Consider the following 20,095-nt stretch of genomic DNA (forward strand, 5'->3'; position numbering starts at 1 on the left):
TGTATAGCATTCAAGGAATTGGGGATGATAGATGTATCATTTAGAAAAGGGATCATCTTTTGTTAGAGTTAACCTTTTTCGCTTGCAAGTCCATATTGTTTTTTTGTTGGTGGTAACCAGTGTGTAATCTTACCTTTCAAGCAAAATAATGTGTAATATAAGATAGTGATGTGGATCATTGTTACTTGATCAACCATCCTCATCTCAAAAACATGTCAAACACTAGAACTAGTCATAAATACCAGTCATTATCAATTTTTCAAATGAAATTAATACATATAAATAAAAAAAAATAATGAAATTAAACCATCCTTATCTCTCAAAAACACAAAAAAAAATAGAACTAATCATGAATACCAGTCATTAGCAATTTTTTTAATGAAATTAATACATACTTAAAAAAAATTATGAAATTAAGCCATCCTTAAAACAATAGAATTAGTCATAAGTTCCAGTTATAAGCATTTTTCTTTTGGTCAGGAAGCTTTAAAATAAATGACTGGTCATGTGATAGGTTTCAAACAATCAGTCGATTAGGATCAAAATCACCATTGCATAAAACATACTATTCCCTATTTGTTTAATGTTTTAGAGTGATAGAGTGGAAATGACTGGTCACATGATATATTTCTGCTAATCATTTGATAGGGATCCACATCACCATTGTGTAAAACATATTATGGTCAGTTCCCCCATGTCTGCGCGGTCTCCCAAGTCTGCGCACCCGCGTATCTGCGCGATTCTAGTAAAAGAAGATACGCAACGAGCACAAACTTTACACATGCAATACATAAACAGGTATTCATAAAAAAATCCGAATCAAAATGGTGGAAAAATAATGAATTCTGGGCACTTAATGTGACGGCCTCAAAATGCAGCCTTTCTCATCAAAATCCCCGAATCGTGTGCAAAGTGAATGAGTGCGCAGACATGGGGTACCGGTACCATTTTTTTTTTCAATCTGAAAATGACTGCCCGAAAGTTTTTACAAGAAAATCTTATATTTTCTTTCATTTTTTAATGAAAAATTTGGTACACTTACTCTTAATGATATAAGGAACACTATTAACCAAAAAAAATTGTGAAATAAGAAGAAATTCATGTTAAATCTTAACTCAAATTGTTAGGTGCGCTGCGCAGACTTGGGGCCACCATCATACTTATTTGTAATGCTGTAACCGATTTTTATTCCAATTCCCGATCCGATCCGATTTTCCCCTTTTTTCTACATTTTTCCGAACTCCGATTTTTGACCAGTGGGGAAAAAATCGGATCGGAAAAACCAAAACATAACAAGACAAAAAAAAACATGTGGCGACATGTTTGCCGTCAAAATGCGCTGGTGATTTGTTTTGATCTCAGACAAAAGCGGTGGAAGGAAAAGAAGATAAAGGGGAAGAAAATTATGATTTGTTTTTATCTCCGATATTAGCGGAAAGGCAGGTGGAGAAGAAGATTATGATTTGTTTTGATCTCCGACATAATCGGGGAAGAACAAAACGATGATGATGATAATTGGTGATAATTTGTTTTGATCTCCGACAAAAATGGAGGAAGAAAAACAACGAAAAGACGATATGTTTTGATCTTAAGCGGAGGCAAATAAGATTTAGTTGAACACGCTGACATGCGCGGTAATATTTACGACTATCTGACTATACGTCCTCTAAGAGTTTACGATTACCTCCGCTATCACTACGATGTTGTAGAGAAGGTGAATATCATGGTAAACAACTCTGGATAATAATGCGTCTTTTTCGGGAGGTCATGTGACCTTTAAGAGTTCACGATTACCTCCGCCATCACTACGATGTTGTAGAGAAGGTGAATATCACGGTAAACAACTCTTGATAATAATGCGTCTTTTTCGGGAGGTCATGTGACCTTTAAGAGTTTACGATTACCTCCGCCATCACTACGATGTTGTAGAGAAGGTGAATATCACGGTAAACAACTGGATAATAATGCGTCTTTTTCGGGAGGTCATGCGACCTTTAAGAGTTTACGATTACCTCCGCCATCACTACGATGTTGTAGAGAAGGTGAATATCATGGTAAACAACTCTGGATAATAATGCGTCTTTTTCGGGAGGTCATGTGACCTTTAAGAGTTCACGATTACCTCCGCCATCACTACGATGTTGTAGAGAAGGTGAATATCACGGTAAACAACTCTTGATAATAATGCGTCTTTTTCGGGAGGTCATGCGACCTTTAAGAGTTTACCATTACCTCCGCTATCACTCCAGTGTTGTAGAGAAGGTGAATATCATGGTAAACAACTCTGGATAATAATGCGTCTTTTTCGGGAGGTCATGTGACCTTTAAGAGTTCACGATTACCTCCGCCATCACTACGATGTTGTAGAGAAGGTGAATATCACGGTAAACAACTCTTGATAATAATGCGTCTTTTTCGGGAGGTCATGCGACCTTTAAGAGTTTACATTACCTCCGCTATCACTACGATGTTGTAGAGAAGGTGAATATCACGGTAAACAACTCTTGATAATAATGCGTCTTTTTAGGGAGGTCATGCGAGCTTTATGAGATTACGATTACCTCCGCCATCACTACGATGTTGGAGAGAAGGTGAATATCATGGTCAACAACTCTGGATAATGCGTCTTTTTCGGGAGGTCATGCGACCTTTAAGAGTTTACGATTACCTCCGCCATCACTACGATGTTGTAGAGAAGGTGAATATCATGGTAAACCACTCTGGATAATAATGCGTCTTTTTCGGGAGGTCATGCGACCTTTAAGAGTTTACGATTACCTCCGCCATCACTACGATGTTGTAGAGAAGGTGAATATCATGGTAAACCACTCTGGATAATAATGCGTCTTTTTCGGGAGGTCATGCGACCTTTAAGAGTTTATGATGTTGTAGAGAAGGTGAATATCACGGTAAACCACTCTGGATAATAATGCGTCTTTTTCGGGAGGTCATGCGAGCTTTATGAGATTACGATTACCTCCGCCATCACTACGATGTTGGAGAGAAGGTGAATATCATGGTCAACAACTCTGGATAATAATGCGTCTTTTTCGGGAGGTCATGCGACCTTTAAGAGTTTACGATTACCTCCGCCATCACTACGATGTTGTAGAGAAGGTGAATATCACGGTAAACCACTCTGGATAATAATGCGTCTTTTTAGGGAGGTCATGCGAGCTTTATGAGATTACGATTACCTCCGCCATCACTACGATGTTGTAGAGAAGGTGAATATCATGGTCAACAACTCTGGATAATAATGCGTCTTTTTCGGGAGGTCATGCGACCTTTAAGAGTTTACGATTACCTCCGCCATCACTACGATGTTGTAGAGAAGGTGAATATCATGGTAAACCACTCTGGATAATAATGCGTCTTTTTCGGTAAGTAATGCGGCCTCTAAAAGTTCACGACGGACTCCGCCATCACCACGATGTTGTAGAGAAGAGGCCTATCGTTGATCGGCGGTAGTGTCGCGCGCTGGAACGTCATTATCTTATTTTCCTTCCTCCGATTATGTCGGAGATCAAAACAACTCATCATCTTCTTCCTCCGCTTTTGTCGGAGATCAAAACAAATTCTACCATCAGTGTAGCGTGCCGCATTTGTCCACGCGCCGGCCACATACAAATTTTAATGTATTTTTTTGTTTTTGAATATCTTCCGATCCGATATCCGAACCGATTCCGATTTTAGGAGCAAAACTTCCGAACCGAACTCCGATCCCGTAATTGCTCTAACTTACAACATTACTTATTTGTTTGATGTTTTAGAGTGAAACGGTAGAAGACACATCGAGTCAACAGCAGGAGGAGGATGATACACAGAATCAGAGAGAGGAGGAGGAGAGGAGACAGAGAGAAGAAGAAGAGGAAAGACAGAGACAAGAGGTAAGTTGTTAGTGATTGGTCTTAACCCTAGGCACTCTTTAAAGCAGCTATGAACCATTAGTGCCATCTCAAGTCCTCAACTACTCATACCTGGCCAGTTTCCTGACCCATAATGCTAGTGTAGTCTAGTAATATATACCCACTCGAATGATAACATTCTAATTTCAACTAGTCAATACATTTATACTGCAATAATTATGTTACCAAGTAGCAAAACAATTGTTTTTCCTCTCAAAACATTCCTCTATACATATAGAATTCTCTGTAGTATTAGTAGATATATCAGAAAAAAGTATATTTTAAGACTATGTATTTATAACACACTGTTCACTCCCCCTTTGGGATCTCGATAACAAGCACAACAAAAATTTGCAGATGGGAAGATATAGAATGACCTACATTAGTGCTCTGATGTTCATGATTAATTTTAAAGGAGAGAGAACGAAGACGCCGTGAGAGAGAGGAGGAAGAAGAACGTCAAAGGCAGGAGGAGGCAGCAGCAGCTGCAGCCAGGGAAGAAGAGGAGAGAAGACAAGAGGTACTGTATCCGCCATATATTTCGCTTACAGACATCTTAAGGGTTGTTTACTATTTTGGGAAATCAACAAGGTGTAAATTTCACAACTTTTGTGATGTTTCAATTTGACCAAATGGCCTTGTATTGAAGCAGAGGTTTGCAAAAGTTAAGCCACCTTGGAAATAAGTGTGTACACAGTAGGCTCCCATTCTGGTCGCTTAAACAGAGAACAAAATCCGAAAAAGCCAGCTGGAAACGGACAGTGATGCAAGATGATTTTTTAACCACTGAAGGAGTGTGGGCAGTTGGATTGGAGATGGGGAGGGGATTCTGTGTCATGCAAGATAACGAGCATGTTCAGTGGAACCATTAAGACCCTGGCCAGACAATGCTGACGATAGGGTTAACCAGTGTGCGTATTAAAGCAGTGGCTTGATCCCCACCCAACTCTTTGATCAGAGGCCTGTTCCAAAAAGAGTTGCATTTAAACAAGTGTATATCCCGCATACACACATCAGTGGTTAAAAATCAAGTTGTATTTGACTTCTGGGGAGGGTGTGATCATTACTATTCTTGGGGCCAGTACGTTTTGGCGCCATTGGACATTCTTGAAGATGAGAGTAGCATTGGTAAGTACTTGTATGTATCTGCAAGCTCTCACCGTTTTAAAAAAAGCAAAATAAAATGTTTTTTTCTAATTCTGTGAGACTTTCAGACTCTTGAACAATCACTTTCAATCCAAGTTTCACATTATCTGCAAATAATGACATCCTTGCTTTGCCTTAAAGATCAGTCCTGCTGTACCAAAGAAATCAAAGTGTTTGATGCTCAAGGGATACTCCAATATCTCCCCCCACTGTATACTCTAGCTCCCCATCCATCCTTGCTATAACTGTTTTTGACTTGCTTTTACTACGTTATTATTTTATCATCAGTGAAATTGCATCATCTGAAAAACTCCATCATCTGAAAAACTCCCTCATTTATATTCTCGTTATGTGACTTTTTTTACACAATAACTTCTATAGATTTAATTGAAGGTGACTCAGTGATTTTTTATGATTGACAAAATTTATGTCATTACAGTATTATATCATTAGAGTATATATTTATCTAAATATATTGTTGTATTACTTCAATAACCCTCTATTCATAATTTGTGGAAATGCTTTTCCATATGGTAGCATTTTACCTCACTGTTCAATTAATAAACTAATGAACTCCTAACTCAGTATAAGATGGATTAACCAATTAACCAACAACCCTATAAGATGTTTCCCCTTGAAAACGGTGTACCTCAGGGATCTCTCCTTGGTCCCTTATTATTTAAAATTATATACTTGCAAAGCCTGAGTGGATTTATAGTGTAACTGAATCAGTAATAGTGCCCAGAACTCTATGGATGTACAGTGTTGTATCAGTTGATTTATTGATCCTTTGCTCTGTCTTAACACCTTTGAGTTGGTTGGAGCTCTTGAAATCTGGTTCAAAATATTGTCGTTTTTTTTTTATTGAAAAGTGTATAGTATATTGTGGATGATATTGTTTCTTTATCCCATCTTGTGTGCCTGATTTCCCACAACTTGTCTTTATGTGTACAGTATATTGAAAGTTTTTTGTGTGGAATAAACTAGTGCTATGTTTGTGATAAAAAGTTTTTTTAAATGTTTTAGGACTTTTGTCCCGACATTCCTAACAATCTCAAGTTAAACCTATTTCCTTAGCCAGAGGAGGAGAAAGAAGAGCCAGAAGAAGATGGTGATGGAGAGGAAGAACGAAAAAGAGAGGAGGAGGTAAAGAAGGAGTGACCCTTCCATCACCTAAGTCTGTTTGATAATCCTTCTTTCACTCCTTCCCTCTTTCCAATTTAGCACAAGTATATGCCTGTTTATAAATTTCAGTGTCATGTCAGGGGGGGGTAGGTGTTTGGTGTTGAGGGGTGATTACTTTGTCATCATATTTAATGTGTATTAGGGTATTGATTTGAAGCATTTTCCAACAGAAGCTTTTTTCTGTGATTTCTGCTTTGCTTAGTACCTTCGAAACAGCCGAATCAAACTACACAACCTCCCTATTTGTTTGTTAACCTTTCCAAATTTACATTCTGAATCTGAATGGTTGGGTTAACAAAATGTTGTTTATGGATGCATCCATGCTATAAACTTGTTGAGAGAGGCGCACTGATTTTTATACACCCATCTCGACAGGATATATTATTGTGGATAGTTCTATTCATAGGTCCTACTATTGACCTCACTGATGTGTAATAGTTCTATTTATTCACCCGGAAGGTCACCTCTTACCAGATTTGACGGAATCTCCTTCTGCCTCACAAAATTCTTGGGGTCATTTTCACAAAGATTTTAGTCTGAACGAAAGTCATATAAATATGGGTGTGGTATTGTATGCATTTTTCTCTTTGATTATGGGTAGAAGGTCTTCCTAGAGCATGATGTGAACAATGTGGTGATGTGGTATAAACCCCACACAAGTGCAAATGGATATTTTTAAGTACAATTTTAGTCATACTTTGATATTTGTGAACCCAACCCCTCCAGATCATTTCCGACTTTCATTTCCCCCATGGTAATCATCTTACAGTGTATAAGAGTAGACAAGTTTGATCCTTGAAGAGAATGTACCCCATTCCTTCCATTATGACATCCTTAAAGGGGGAATGAATCCTTTGAAACAATAGGCTTGTGTCGAAAAAAAAAATAATAGAATAATAACAAAGAAAGTTTGAGAGAAATTGGACAAATAATGAGAAAGTTAGCATTTGAATATTGCAATCACTATACTATGGAGATCCTCCCAGTTATGCGACAAGGATGTGTGATGTCACATGTGAACAACTTTCCCATTGATGGACTACAAAATACCCTCAAAATGTCTCTTTTTGCTTTTTCTATTGGTGACACAAACTCTTTATCCATGATGTATTTTTTTAATCTATATTACATGCCCGCCTGTAGAGAGAACACATGATCTACTGATAGTTGTGATAAAAGATGCAGTTTAATTGAAATGTATACTAAAATAATGGGGAGAGTTGTTCACAAGTGACATCATACATCTTTATCGCATTGCCAATTTGAGGATCTCCATAGCATTAGGGATCGCTTTATTCAAATGCTCATGACTTTCTCATTATTTGTCTGATTGTTCTCAAACTTTCGTTGATTTTTCTGTTTTTGCACACGCTATCTTTCTCCAATGGTTTCATTCTCCTTTAACAGACATTTACACGTATATCTTTGCATGCTGGAGATTGAATTTTAATGTTCATATCCATATTGAATATTGTGATTAATTTTCAATTGTATATTTTAATGATCAAATGTGTGGAATACCAATATGTAATAGAAGATCATAGTTATTCAAGTTAGTATTCAGTGATGATGAAATGAGAGGATTACCCGTCGATTAGATCATGCATATTAATATGTGTATTAAATGGTGGTGAATATTCATAATGAATATTGATTGATGAATATTCATATATGTTGTCCTAGATCTTCATCTTGAATGATGAATAAATTATCTGTACGTCTACAATTGGATATGACTAGCATTCACTGTGTTCAGAGATGCCTTAGACAAAGTTCTGTGTGATTTATGAAAAGTATATTCATTTTTACACGGATGGTTTGTCGAAAATATGAAGAACATTTCCATTGACTAACATCCTTCAACATCCGTAAACTTTTTACCCAAGGAACGTCAGAGGCTAGAAGAGGAAGAGGAGAGGCAACGAGAAGAAGAGAGAGAAGAACGTAGGAGGAGAAGAGAAGCAGAAAGGGAAGAGGAGGAGGTAAACTGTGTGGGCCACACCCCATCTCAGACCATCCACTTGATGCTCCATTTGATATTCATTCATTTATTTTCTCTTCACTCCATTTCTTTCATCAGGTTTTGCCGTTCCCTTCATCCAAGTGCTCCAGTTGGATTGATGCAATTAATCAGAGCTGTAGAACGTTCTGATTATTACTTGTTATATCACTGAACAATAAATCAATATCTATTCAAATGTCTTTTTTATAAGGTACAGACTCCCAAGTGTCAAAATTAGAACTTTTTACAATTATGTGATCATATACATTGTATATGTTCCTCAATTTTAATACAAAAAAATATTGATCACACTTGAAGGCAAAAGAAAATCTAATGAAAAGGTGTCTCATTGAAGATGTCTGGTTTACCAAAGAAAGTCAGGAAAGTGTACTGTGCAGGTAAACTAGTTTACCTAAGATTCAAAGATATCTAATTAATATTGATGAGTGGGAAATGCAGCCTCAACTCAGTTCAATTCATTATGTTGTAATTAGACTCCAAACAATATGTTCCAAACACACCTTGAAAATGCAAACATTATTTGAATGTAACAAATAAGGCGTAAAACATGTTGATATTTTAAGGCCATGGGCCACTTTGTTATGCCCTATTTCTATGCATCTATTCCAGCAAACATGGAAAATAAGAAAAGGGGCACCAAACATTCAGTAGGACATTCAAAGGCATCGCCTTCGATGGCGTTGGATTAATATAAACCTTTAACACAGGTCTAGCAACTGATCTTACAATTAATCATTGCAATTGATCATACATTGTACTGGATGCAGTTAATCATTAGTGTTTGTTCTACAATCAATTTTTAAGCTTTGTCTAACCAGTCATTCGTGAATACCACATTTCCATTTTCTTGAGTCAAGTACCCCTTTCACCTTCAGTTTTGCTGTGGGTTCCTTGAAAGATCTCAGAAGTTTCATCTGGCAAAGTATTTTTCATCCAACCATTATCCAAGAATTTCAACAGGGACATCATGAATGCCTCATCTCCATCTTCTTACAGGGAACCAAAACCGAAAAGAGAAGCAATCTTATTGGACAGAGTAAAACAAGAGGAACAATTTAAAACAAGTTTCATCAAAATCGGTTTTGAACAGGCAAGGTGTGGACGTTTAAAAAGTCTTGTACTTTCTATTGGGATCCTCAAATCGGCAAACATGCTTCAAAATGGCTGATGTTGAGGACAACCTTCCATTCTTTTCGCACACAAATTTTTAGATTTTCCTCTTTATTTTGCATATTTCTTATCCCCCCCCTGACCTTGACGAATGTGGTGTGAATTATTTTTTCCCACGACATATTTTATGCTCAGAATGAGGCAATATGCAATTTTAAAGATAAGGAAAATCTGAAAAATAGTGAATAAAACAAATGGAGAGTTGTCCACAAAATTAGCCATTGCGAGCATGTTTGCCAATTTGAAGATCCCCATAGAAAGATATAACAAGACTTTTTAAACGTCAATAACTTACTTATTCCACAACTGATTTTGATGAAACTTGTTTTAAATTGTTCCTCTCATTTTACTCTTTCCAATAAGATTGCTTCTCTTCTTGGGTTTTGGTTTCCTTTAAGTCAAGTGCTCCTTTCATTTGTTCTTTGCTGTTGGTTTTGTAAAAGGTCTTCTCAGATATTTCATCCAACAGTCTCTTTTATCGAATAATTTCAGTAGTTAACAGATTGAATACGACTCGATCCTTTGAATTTCGACAGGAATGTCACATCCAAATCTTCTTTGATCAAGCATTTCTTTCATCTGCACTTTTGCTGTTGGTTTTTATTTGTGGACGTGTCAGATATTTCATCCGACTAAGTATTTTTAACCAAAACTTTCAGTAGGTGAAAGGTTAAACATGACCTGATCCTTTGAATTTCGACAGGAACGCCAGAGACAGCAGGAAGAGGAGGACGAGAGACGGAGACAAGAAGAAGAGAGAGAAGAGGAGGTAATGTTACCATGGCAACAGTGCATCCATCTCATTCATCATCAGTCCTCTTTCATCTCATCATCATCGTTGTTCTCCTTGTCTTGGAATGTTATGGTCCCTTTTACATGTCACTCTATTAAGGATAAACTTCAGTGCTCGGGACATTTTCAATGAAAATTCCTGTTCTTTTTTACTTATGACATCCATACAGAAATTCCTTTTCTCTATCAATTACCATGTTCTCATAGATTTGAGGCACCATGTCAGAAAATAAACTTTAATCCAAGGATTTGAGTAATAAATCCAGATAGGCTTTGTTTATTGACCAGTCACCTTTTTTATTCATTTTTCAAATGATTTAGAACTATATCTCATTCTGGAATTTATGTCCTGTATTAACTATTTCTTTTGAATATTAGCACTAAAATTTGCTGGAAACCATATATTAAATATCACAGATTTGTGATATTTTATCTTTGCATGTTCGACAAATTTAGGCTTAAGGAACCTGAATTGTATTTTTGGGCCCAAACTCCCAGTACTCCGGTATATCTTTGATCAGGAAAGAGATATGTTAAAAAAAAAGAATGTTATGCATTACTTTATTGATCTCAGAGTTCCAAATTTGACCCCATAGATCAACGTTTCTCCCTCTCTCTTTATTACCCCACTACAAAGTAGCATAGTATAATTCACCCTCCATCTTAGTTTTTAACTTTCGTTTGGTTTCTTAGATAATTTCCAGTTTCCTAACAAGTCATCATTGCTGTCCAGTTGTACAAGTGAACCATCTTTTAGGGTGTGTTTATGCTTCCATTGCGAGGACAGAATCAGCGATTTCATGAACGTCGATTCAAAACGCCGATCGTAAACGTGGTTCTGGGAGTGCTGTTTATGCTTAACTTTTCAGAGCAAATCATGAGCTGGCTTCGCATCGTAAAGCGAGGTCAAATTGGGAACGCCTCTTTTCGAAAGTTTTTTATTCCGAGCAATATGACTGTATTTGCCCGCGGATTTTCATCTCGCCGATCTTTACGATCATGGTTCTGTTTATACTTTCCCAGAAAGCCTGATTCTGGTCAAATGACGTTTACAAACGCACCTTTTTGGGAGTTTACAATCGGCGTTTTGAAACAGCGTTTAAATGAAAGTAAGCATGGACGCAACCATGTTTTGGACTAATCACGTTTGGAAACGCTGATTCTGGCCTGAAAAGTGGAAGCATAAACACGGCCTTAGTCTATTCTCTCTTTGCCAAAGATATGCACTGCAAGAGGTCTAGGGAGCTTTTCATGGAATAAATAGTCGGTCATTTTCACTCACTACAATTCGCTCTGAGCCAATCAGATGCAAGGATTTTGATATTTTTTAACAATAGTCAACTGAAAATCACTGGACTATTTGTTTCATGAAATGTGTTCCCAGGGAGGTTTTATCACTGAAAATCCGTTTCTGTACTGGACAGGAATTCTGTGTCTCTTGTGGGGAAGAACAGATTGGAAAACACATTTCTTTTGTATGTCAAATGAATTTTGTTAGTATGATTAAGACTATTGAGGCAATTCCTATATGTTTTCAGAAAATGTACTGATTTGTTCATGAACAAGCCATTGTAGTGGAGATCATCAAACAATTGTATCTGTGTTTATCATTTTTCATTTATGTATTAAATGTTCATGAATCTGATTCATTGTGGGTTTTTTTCATCAGCATATTTATTATCCATGTACATTAGATTCATATATAAGTACTTGTCATTACCATGTAATGTGTCATTGTGAGCCCAATATTATATATATCTAACCATTGTTCTCTTCTTGGTTCCTATAGTTTTGTGAAAATATAGTATTTCACCTTCCTTTCCCTGTCATTTTTCATGTCATTGTCGTTGCTAGGAGAATCGCAAAAAGGCTGAAGCCGAAAGAAAAGCCGCGGAGGAAAAGAAAAAGGCTGAAGAGGTATAAGGCATGAGGTTTACTCAGTCCCTAATAGATAATTTGGTTAGATTTCACTTTTTTTCATTTGGATAACCCTGCACTGCATAAGAATCAGGGGGGGCAATCATGTCTCAAGGACTACTGATAACCAGCTAGTAATGATTACATCTTAGATTAGGACTCCTTATTGAAATAGTAATTAAAAGTTTTGTTTAGTTCTGAAAAGGGGAATGGGCAAGGAGATTGCCCAAAAGCTGTGGTTTTTAAATTGAATTGTCCTCTTTATTTTGGCTTTCTTTCCTTTTTATGTTCTCCTTTTTTCTTATTCATTGATTTTATTTGATTTCTTCATTTTATCCTTTTTTGAGGGGAGAGAGACGTTGCAAAAAAATGATAGGGGATAGGATGTCACTTTCCCTTCTCATTATACCTTTGCTTTTATGGGTGATATTAATTAGTTCTTAATTAGTATTACTTCAACCAAATAGTTAATTTAAAATTAATTTGCAACAATAAAGGAAGGTTACTAAGTTTGTGTCTCATTAAATATTTGTGGACTGTGGTTTGCATGTAATCCCTATTTACCGATTTGCATTTCCCTCATTCTTTCAATCATCCATGAATTCATTAGATTAGATCATTTGTCCTCATGTGTTTTAGCTATTCATTCATTCATTTAGTTGCACATTCTGCCTCTCATTCGTTAATCTATTCCTTCAAACATTCTTTCATTCATTGTTCTCATGCGTTTGTTCACTCACTCATTCATCCGTTTGTTCATTTTCCCATTCATTCATCTTAACCCTTTGTTTCTCATCTTACTAATACATCCCTTATACTAGGAACGCAGTAAGAAAGCCGAGGCTGAAAAGAAAAAAGCTGAGCAGGTAAAAATTTACAAATATTAAAACGCGCAAGCTTTGAGAAATCTGTTGTCTTTAAGCAAAGCACATTCCTCAATATGTGCCAGATTAATTATTTTGGGTTATGTCCAAATGTAGGGAACTCATATTTCATACTATCTGGAATCATAAATTGGCCCAGTTTCCAAAAGTATGTGTCTACCCACTCACTTAATAAGTGAAACCCACTCTGATTTTTAAATTCCTTTCTCACCTGCACTCATTGTCTTAAAAAAAATTGCTCTGCTTCAAAACTAGACTTGTGGCAATTAATTCTAATTTATGAAATGTCTGAATCGGTGTTATATCGCCATTATAGAAGAAAGTTCAAAATGTTTGAATTATTGAGCCTGGAAAAGCTTAGTTTAGTTTAAAACAAAGCACATTCCACAAGATGCATCAAGAGTAAATTATTTTTGGAATTCTTATGATATTATTACACATTGACCCAGTTTCTTAAAGAATGTGTCTCACCCTAATATTTTAGAACCTTCTCTATGTTATTGAATTCCTTCACCAACATTCTTTGTATAAAAAAACCTACTTCTCAAGTAGACTAACAGAAATTTATGATTTTTTATGTCTGTTGACATTAAAAAAATGCACATGACTATAAATTAATTCATAAACATCTTCCAAACATTGGAATTACTGTCTATTCCATTTTGTCTTTTAGAAAAGGAGAAATAAGGATGGAAGAAATTAAAACAAACTAAAAATCCTTCACTAAATTTGAATTCTATTGTCATGTTGTGATTTAAGGGATAATTTTCATGCCATGTTTTTATAATGATGATAATTGTTACATCTTGCAAAAAAGAGTGATTTTGTTGTCCTGCTGTCAACAAACCGATCCTAACTGCAATGAGGGGAAGGGGCTTGTGCCCCCTTTTTGAGAATTCTTTTTCTATTCTAAAATATTGGAAAATGATCCCAGGTAGAAGTGACAACCTTTTATTTATTTGTTTATTCATTTGTTATTGTTTATTTTTTAGTGGGGGGGGGCTTGTCAATGTCTTTCCCTTTTTGTTAGTGGACCACCCCCATTCCAGCATCCCAACCCTCTGTTTGGTAAATCCTGAGTCAACCCCCTGACTGCAAGCCTGGGTCATTAATCACATCATACCTCTCTAATAGTATCACACCACATCCTATTCATACTGTTTCCCCTGTTTGTGTAAAGGATAGTTTGTAAATTAGTTTGTTTATCAAAGACCTGATCCCTTCTCCATTCATAGTGTGTGGTTTTGTCCATCTGTTATCATACTAGTTGAGCCTATTGTACAAATATGGTCATCAGTTTCTTGTTTGATAGCGTAGATTGAGAGTGCTGATTCATTACAATGGTATACCGTTAAAATATTTTGTATTTTAGTTTGATTGAGCATTTTACTACAATTTGATTATAATTGCTTTTTCTATCATTTCCACAATGATGTAAAAAAAAATGAGATTCCAGAGTCAAATATATATATTCTATTAGGTTTTCATATTTGTTATTATTTTCTTTCCATCCAATTTAATGTATTACGTTTTGTGATTCTGATGAGTTTGAATTATTTTAGTTGTCAGTCAGGTTTGAAGACCACCACTTTTCCTGATATTAGCTACCCTTAATATCTTTCAGAAATGAATAATATATAATTACTGTTCTTATTATTTAAGGTGAGTGAAATCACATGTAATTATGGTACAAGTATAATTGAATTATAGTTATATGCCTATATTTTGTCTATATCATTAATTTTCTGAAATTTTGTATGATTTTAGGTGGAACTACAAACCAATTTATACATTGCAAAGCAATATCATGTGATATGTTTATATAGAAAATGAATTCCATTTTCTCATATTGTGTATTAAAACTTTTTTTATCTTCGAACAATACTGGTATAATCATCATGAGAGATGGGATATCATTATACCTAACCTTTGACTTTCCACCCTCTTGATAGGAACGAAAGAGGAAAGAAGAAGAAGCGAAGAAGAAGGAAGAGGAGAAGAAAAGAAAAGCAGCCGAGGAGGTAAACCACGCCCTCTATAGTTCGCATTGCATCATGCTGCATAACATTAGCCTCATTACAGCCTGCATCATTTGTTTTATTTCACCGTATTTTCGATAGAATTGCATCCAGACTCATTTTTATGATTTTCTTAAATTTTTGCTTATATTACAGGTGCATGGTGTTCATACGTTAGCATTGACCGTTCATACCAGGTAGCATGTAGTACCGCACATAGTCTTGGACACTAATTATTTCATTCTCTTTGGATATTTTTTGCACCTTTAACAACTTTTTTAAGAATCAAAAGCAATTAGGTAGATGTAAGGACCATCCAGGTCCATCGAAGTTCAAATCAAAGCACAATTTCAGCCATTGCATTCATGGTGAATACATGATTGATCAGTAACCATCAACGCCGAAACATTGTTAGCGCTAACAGAGCACTGACAGTAGGTCAGACACATCTTTCAGATTATGATGCCAAGCGTTCAGCCAAGATGTAAAGAACACATTGTGACATCGCTTGTTGTTACAGTGCCTCTGCTGGCGCTTATAATGTTTCCTTGCGGCCGGTACAGATGTTCTCCAATAAAATAATTGTGTTTTATCTGTTGTGTTTGTTGCTATTGTGCACTTTGATACAAGCTTTAACTTGCATTTGCATTTTTTTTTGTAGTATCACTGGCTTCTAGATTAAAATATCCAGTAACTGCAAAAGAGCTTATCTGGTCTCCAATCACACACCTTGCACATCTCCCTTGGGAGTGAACTGTTCATCCTTACAGAGTGGATTATAGTTCTTTCTGGTGTGAATTGTGCATGTTTTAGACATTTTCACTCCAAAAAGTGTTTAAGATTACTCTCAAAAGATGCAAAACTTACTCTAAAAGGAGTGAAATCATCTCACGCTGAGTAGAGTGTGACTGGGGACCAGGTGAGCTTTTCATGAAAGGATTTGTCCGACGTTGTATCGGACAAATCCCATTTTTTCTGACAGTTACCATAGTAACTATGTTCTCAGCCAATCAAAATCAAGGAAAGTGGTGAGAATTTTGATGTAACTCTCCCCAGATGAGCTCCCGAGCATTTTGAGAGTAGATTTGTATGATCCTGTAAGTCTAAAGGCATTGATTCTTAGTATACCTTTATTCATTAAACAATATACATTTAGTAAATCAATAAAGGGATGCTCGTTTCGCATAAACCTATGCTATTAAAGGTACTTCAAAAAGTTGAAACCATATTTGTTGGGCTTTTACCTTTTAGTGTGGTCTATTTTTCTGACAAGTTTCCGCATTCTGATCATATTTTTAGAAATGGATAGCTGCCACGATATACCGCGCACTGTTTATGAAACTTGTTAGCACTAATGAGTTGTCAATATTTAAATGTTACCATAGTAACAGTCAGACTCCTCCCTGTGATTCTAGCCAATCAAAACCAAGGAAAGTTGTGGGATCTGACTACTTGTCAGTCAACAGATTTTGATAAAATGCCTCCCTGCATGCTTCAGAGACATGGGCGTGGTATAGAGTACCGCAATGTAACGTCAGTTGGTGTCATGGCGGGCTGGTTCTAAACAGAGTCGCAGCTGACGATCATCTCTGTATTTGCAAATGACTTTGGCTCTTCTGAAAAATAGGTTGTAAGCGATCAAATTCCAATAGCAGCCATTTTCTCTTATGAGAAACACACGCTTTCATTTGGCGGATTCATTTGTTTAGAGCAAGGTCGCCATGATACCATGGCAACTGATGTCATCGCTTCGCTGCTATATTTATTGCGGTATACAGTGCGTCCCAGAAAAAACGAAACCGAGATTTAGCGATGATTTATCATGACTAAATCATGAATAAAATAGACAAATGACCTATCAATGTAAAGCTTAGAATCTCCTCTTTCATCTGGTATTACTTAAATTATTTCTCATTCACGCATGAGTGAGCAAAAACAATTTGAAAAGGGGGTACCAAAAAGTCACTTGGCGGGCCGTATCTGTGTTTTAAAAAGAAAATCTCATTTTGAAAAAGTTCAATATCTGCTCTTTAATTTGATACCTCAATTACAGAAAATGGTCAAGAAATGACAAAGTTCTGGTTATTTGAAATAAGGCTTGAATTTCAATAATTTCAGAAAATTAAGAGGTTTTACAGGCTAGCGTTCAAACTAACTCGACACTCCGTTTTGTTGACGATCAGCCATGCATGAAGTCTTTTGTTACCGTGCGATAGCTTCTGTGGGAAACCGGTGAAAACAAGTTTATTTAATGAAATTAGGGAAATACAACCATTATTTCGAGGGATCATAACTTTTTTAATTCTTGTCCATTTTCTGTGATTGAGGTATCAAAGAAAAGAGCAGATATTGAACTTTTTAGTCATGTGATTTTCTTTTTGAAATTCAGATACCCCCCGCCAAGTGAGTTTTTGGCATCCTCTCTTCGAATTGTCTTTACTCACTCATGCGTGAATGAGGAATAATCTAAGTAATACCAGATGAAAGAGGAGACTCTAAGCTTTAAATTGATAGGTCACTTGTCTATTTTATTTATGATTAAGTTATGATAAATCATCGCTAAATCTCGGTTTCGTTTTTTCTGGGACGCACTGTATTTAAGCTTTGAGAATAAGAATAGTTCATACAATGTCACTGCAGGGATATCATTGTGCTCATAGAGGGTCAACTATTAAATACCAGGTAGTTACAGATTAAAACCCTGAACTTGCAAATTGGAATATATGCTGTTGTAGGTAAATGTTCTCATTTGTAATTATTCTTGTTTGCTTCTAGCTGGAAATATTCAATTTCAGAGATTTTATGAAAATTTCAAGAACATTATTTTCTGTTTATTCGTTTCAGCATCCTGTTTATAGTTGCAAAGCACTTTTCTTGCACCTTATTTATTGTTGCATTTTCATTTAAATTTCTTTGCATTCCATACTTTAGTTTCCATGTTTAGTACACTCTTTGAATGTATGCACTTGATGAATAATTGTTTATGTTGATATTCATTTTGTGTTACTGTATGTTCATATCATTTTCTATTTGGACCTGGCAAAATTTTTTATGTTTATAAGTATGTTAATTTTTGTGGGTTATATTTCTTTTTCAAGCGAGTTATATGAAATATAGGTTTGATAGTAATGGTCATTGATTGTCATCATATATTGTGAATCTCCACATTCAGTTACAGATCTCTAATGTAAGTGTTATATTTGGCGACGACCTTGTTATTTTTTTTCTGTGAAGATCAATATTAAATCTGTTATAATGAATGATATTTCCAATATAACCTGAAATTCATCAAAAGGAAATAATATATCCCAAGATTCCTTTCTCCAATAAATCTTCTTTCCCATAATGAATCCATTGTTTTCATTGTTTAATCGTCTAACCTGTGTTTACTAACGTTTTGTTTTAGGAACGTCGGAAAAAAGAAGAAGCCGAGAAGGCGAAACCAGCCGAGGTACCTATTCCTCACACCTTCTCTGCAATGCCTTTCCTCTTAAACATTCTTTCATTTTGTTAATCACCAAATCATTCTTTTGGGGTTTTTTTTCAACTGGCCATGCCACTTTTCTAGAGTTAAATTGAAAAAAAAACTCTATTTAGGAGTAATTGGCATTCAAAGTTATTTGTATTATATCACTCTATTGCTAGTATTCATAGACTAGTAGTAAAATCAATTTATTTCAACTTTATACCTAACATATCTACAGCGAGATCATTGCAATACTAAATACTAACATCTAATGAGTATTTGAACTTATGGACCTAATAATATATGGCATTCAAAATCAGAATCTTTTCCTAATTACTGTATTGATTAAATTATGGTATATTTTGTTGTAAACTAATTTAGACATAGAATATAAACATAATGCCCAATTTATTAGATGTAATGGGCTTTTTAATATCATGATACTGTTCAAACTCTTTATTGTGCAAACTTGGGCAAGGAAGGAAAATCTATTGTAATATAGTAATAAAGACTGATTAAGTCTGGATAATGTGTGATTAACAATATGTCCCGACATATTTTATCCTATTTAACTCTCTTTTATAAGAAAATTCTATGCAATGCTACATGACTTTACCCCCCCCCAAAAAAAAAAAAGTGCTGTGTAATTGTAAAATATCTATTTAGCAATCATTTCGCAAATTTAATGAAAAAAAAATGCACCTGACTTGATTGCCATGCATAACATTTGAAAAATAACAAATTTCTTATGATACTGCATACACCCTAAAATTTCTTGGATATGTCAACAATACAAAAGGATTATACTTTGGGATGAATCAAAGATTTCATTTACTTAATAACAATGGTAATAATAATGATAATTAGTATTTCTTATGCTCACTTTCTAATGAATCATTACTCAAGGCACTACATAATTATAAAATGGACAAAAAACATTAGAAATGTTCACAAGTATAATCATTTAATCAACCTAAATTGAATTAAGGTTGATATTTTATAGAGTTATATTTTAAGGTCTGACATTGATTCATCCCTTACTGTATAATCCTAAAAATCTATAGTTTATATTTCCTTTTCTAAAGCTAATGTGAAATGATATTCTAATATAAAACTAATCCTCTTGATGACCTCACTATACCAACTGATGACCTTTAACCATGCTCTCTTTGCATATTAACGCTTTGCTTCTCCTATCTTAGCAAGCAAAGACAGATGCCGCTCCTGCAGCCGACGCTGCTCCCGCCGCCGCTCCCGCCAAACCTAAACCCAAACTTGGCGGCAAGCTTGGTAGTAAACTCACTGCCGGAAGAAAAAAGAATATTATGGTAAGAATAGTTGCCATGGTTACTCATGATTTAAACCACGGCATATTCATGCATGGAAATACTTGTAAATCTGTATTTTCGAGTCAACCAAAGCAAATACAATCTGATGACATGATAGTCAATTTCAAATGCCAACAATTGTTTTCATGATTTCTTTTTTTTTATCCATTTGATTTTAATCTTGCTCCTATGGTTAAATTTTGCTCCAATTTTCTTATCTTGTTATCAACAGGGATGCTAGTTATTAGGCAATAGCCT

The 20,095-nt window shown here is 35.5% G+C and overlaps 1 protein-coding gene across 9 annotated transcripts in view; it reads left to right on the forward strand.

Moving 5' to 3' along the window:
- LOC121421054 (troponin I-like) overlaps nt 1-20,095 on the forward strand; it is a 75,647-nt gene that overhangs the window by 45,251 nt on the left and 10,301 nt on the right. For 3 of the 9 annotated variants that reach the window (XM_041615663.1, XM_041615662.1, XM_041615656.1), the window contains 5 exons: nt 3,774-3,890; nt 4,324-4,428; nt 14,978-15,046; nt 18,450-18,494; nt 19,712-19,837. In XM_041615663.1, the coding sequence (XP_041471597.1) occupies nt 3,774-3,890; nt 4,324-4,428; nt 14,978-15,046; nt 18,450-18,494; nt 19,712-19,837 (462 nt within the window). Of the gene's footprint in view, nt 1-3,773; nt 3,891-4,323; nt 4,429-10,135; nt 10,202-14,977; nt 15,047-18,449; nt 18,495-19,711; nt 19,838-20,095 lie in introns of all 9 variants that reach the window. The other 6 variants (XM_041615657.1, XM_041615658.1, XM_041615660.1 and 3 more) reach the window with 6 other exon arrangements.

This window comes from Lytechinus variegatus, chromosome 9, assembly GCF_018143015.1.
Source record: "Lytechinus variegatus isolate NC3 chromosome 9, Lvar_3.0, whole genome shotgun sequence".
In the NCBI taxonomy this organism is placed as follows: domain Eukaryota; kingdom Metazoa; phylum Echinodermata; class Echinoidea; order Temnopleuroida; family Toxopneustidae; genus Lytechinus; species Lytechinus variegatus.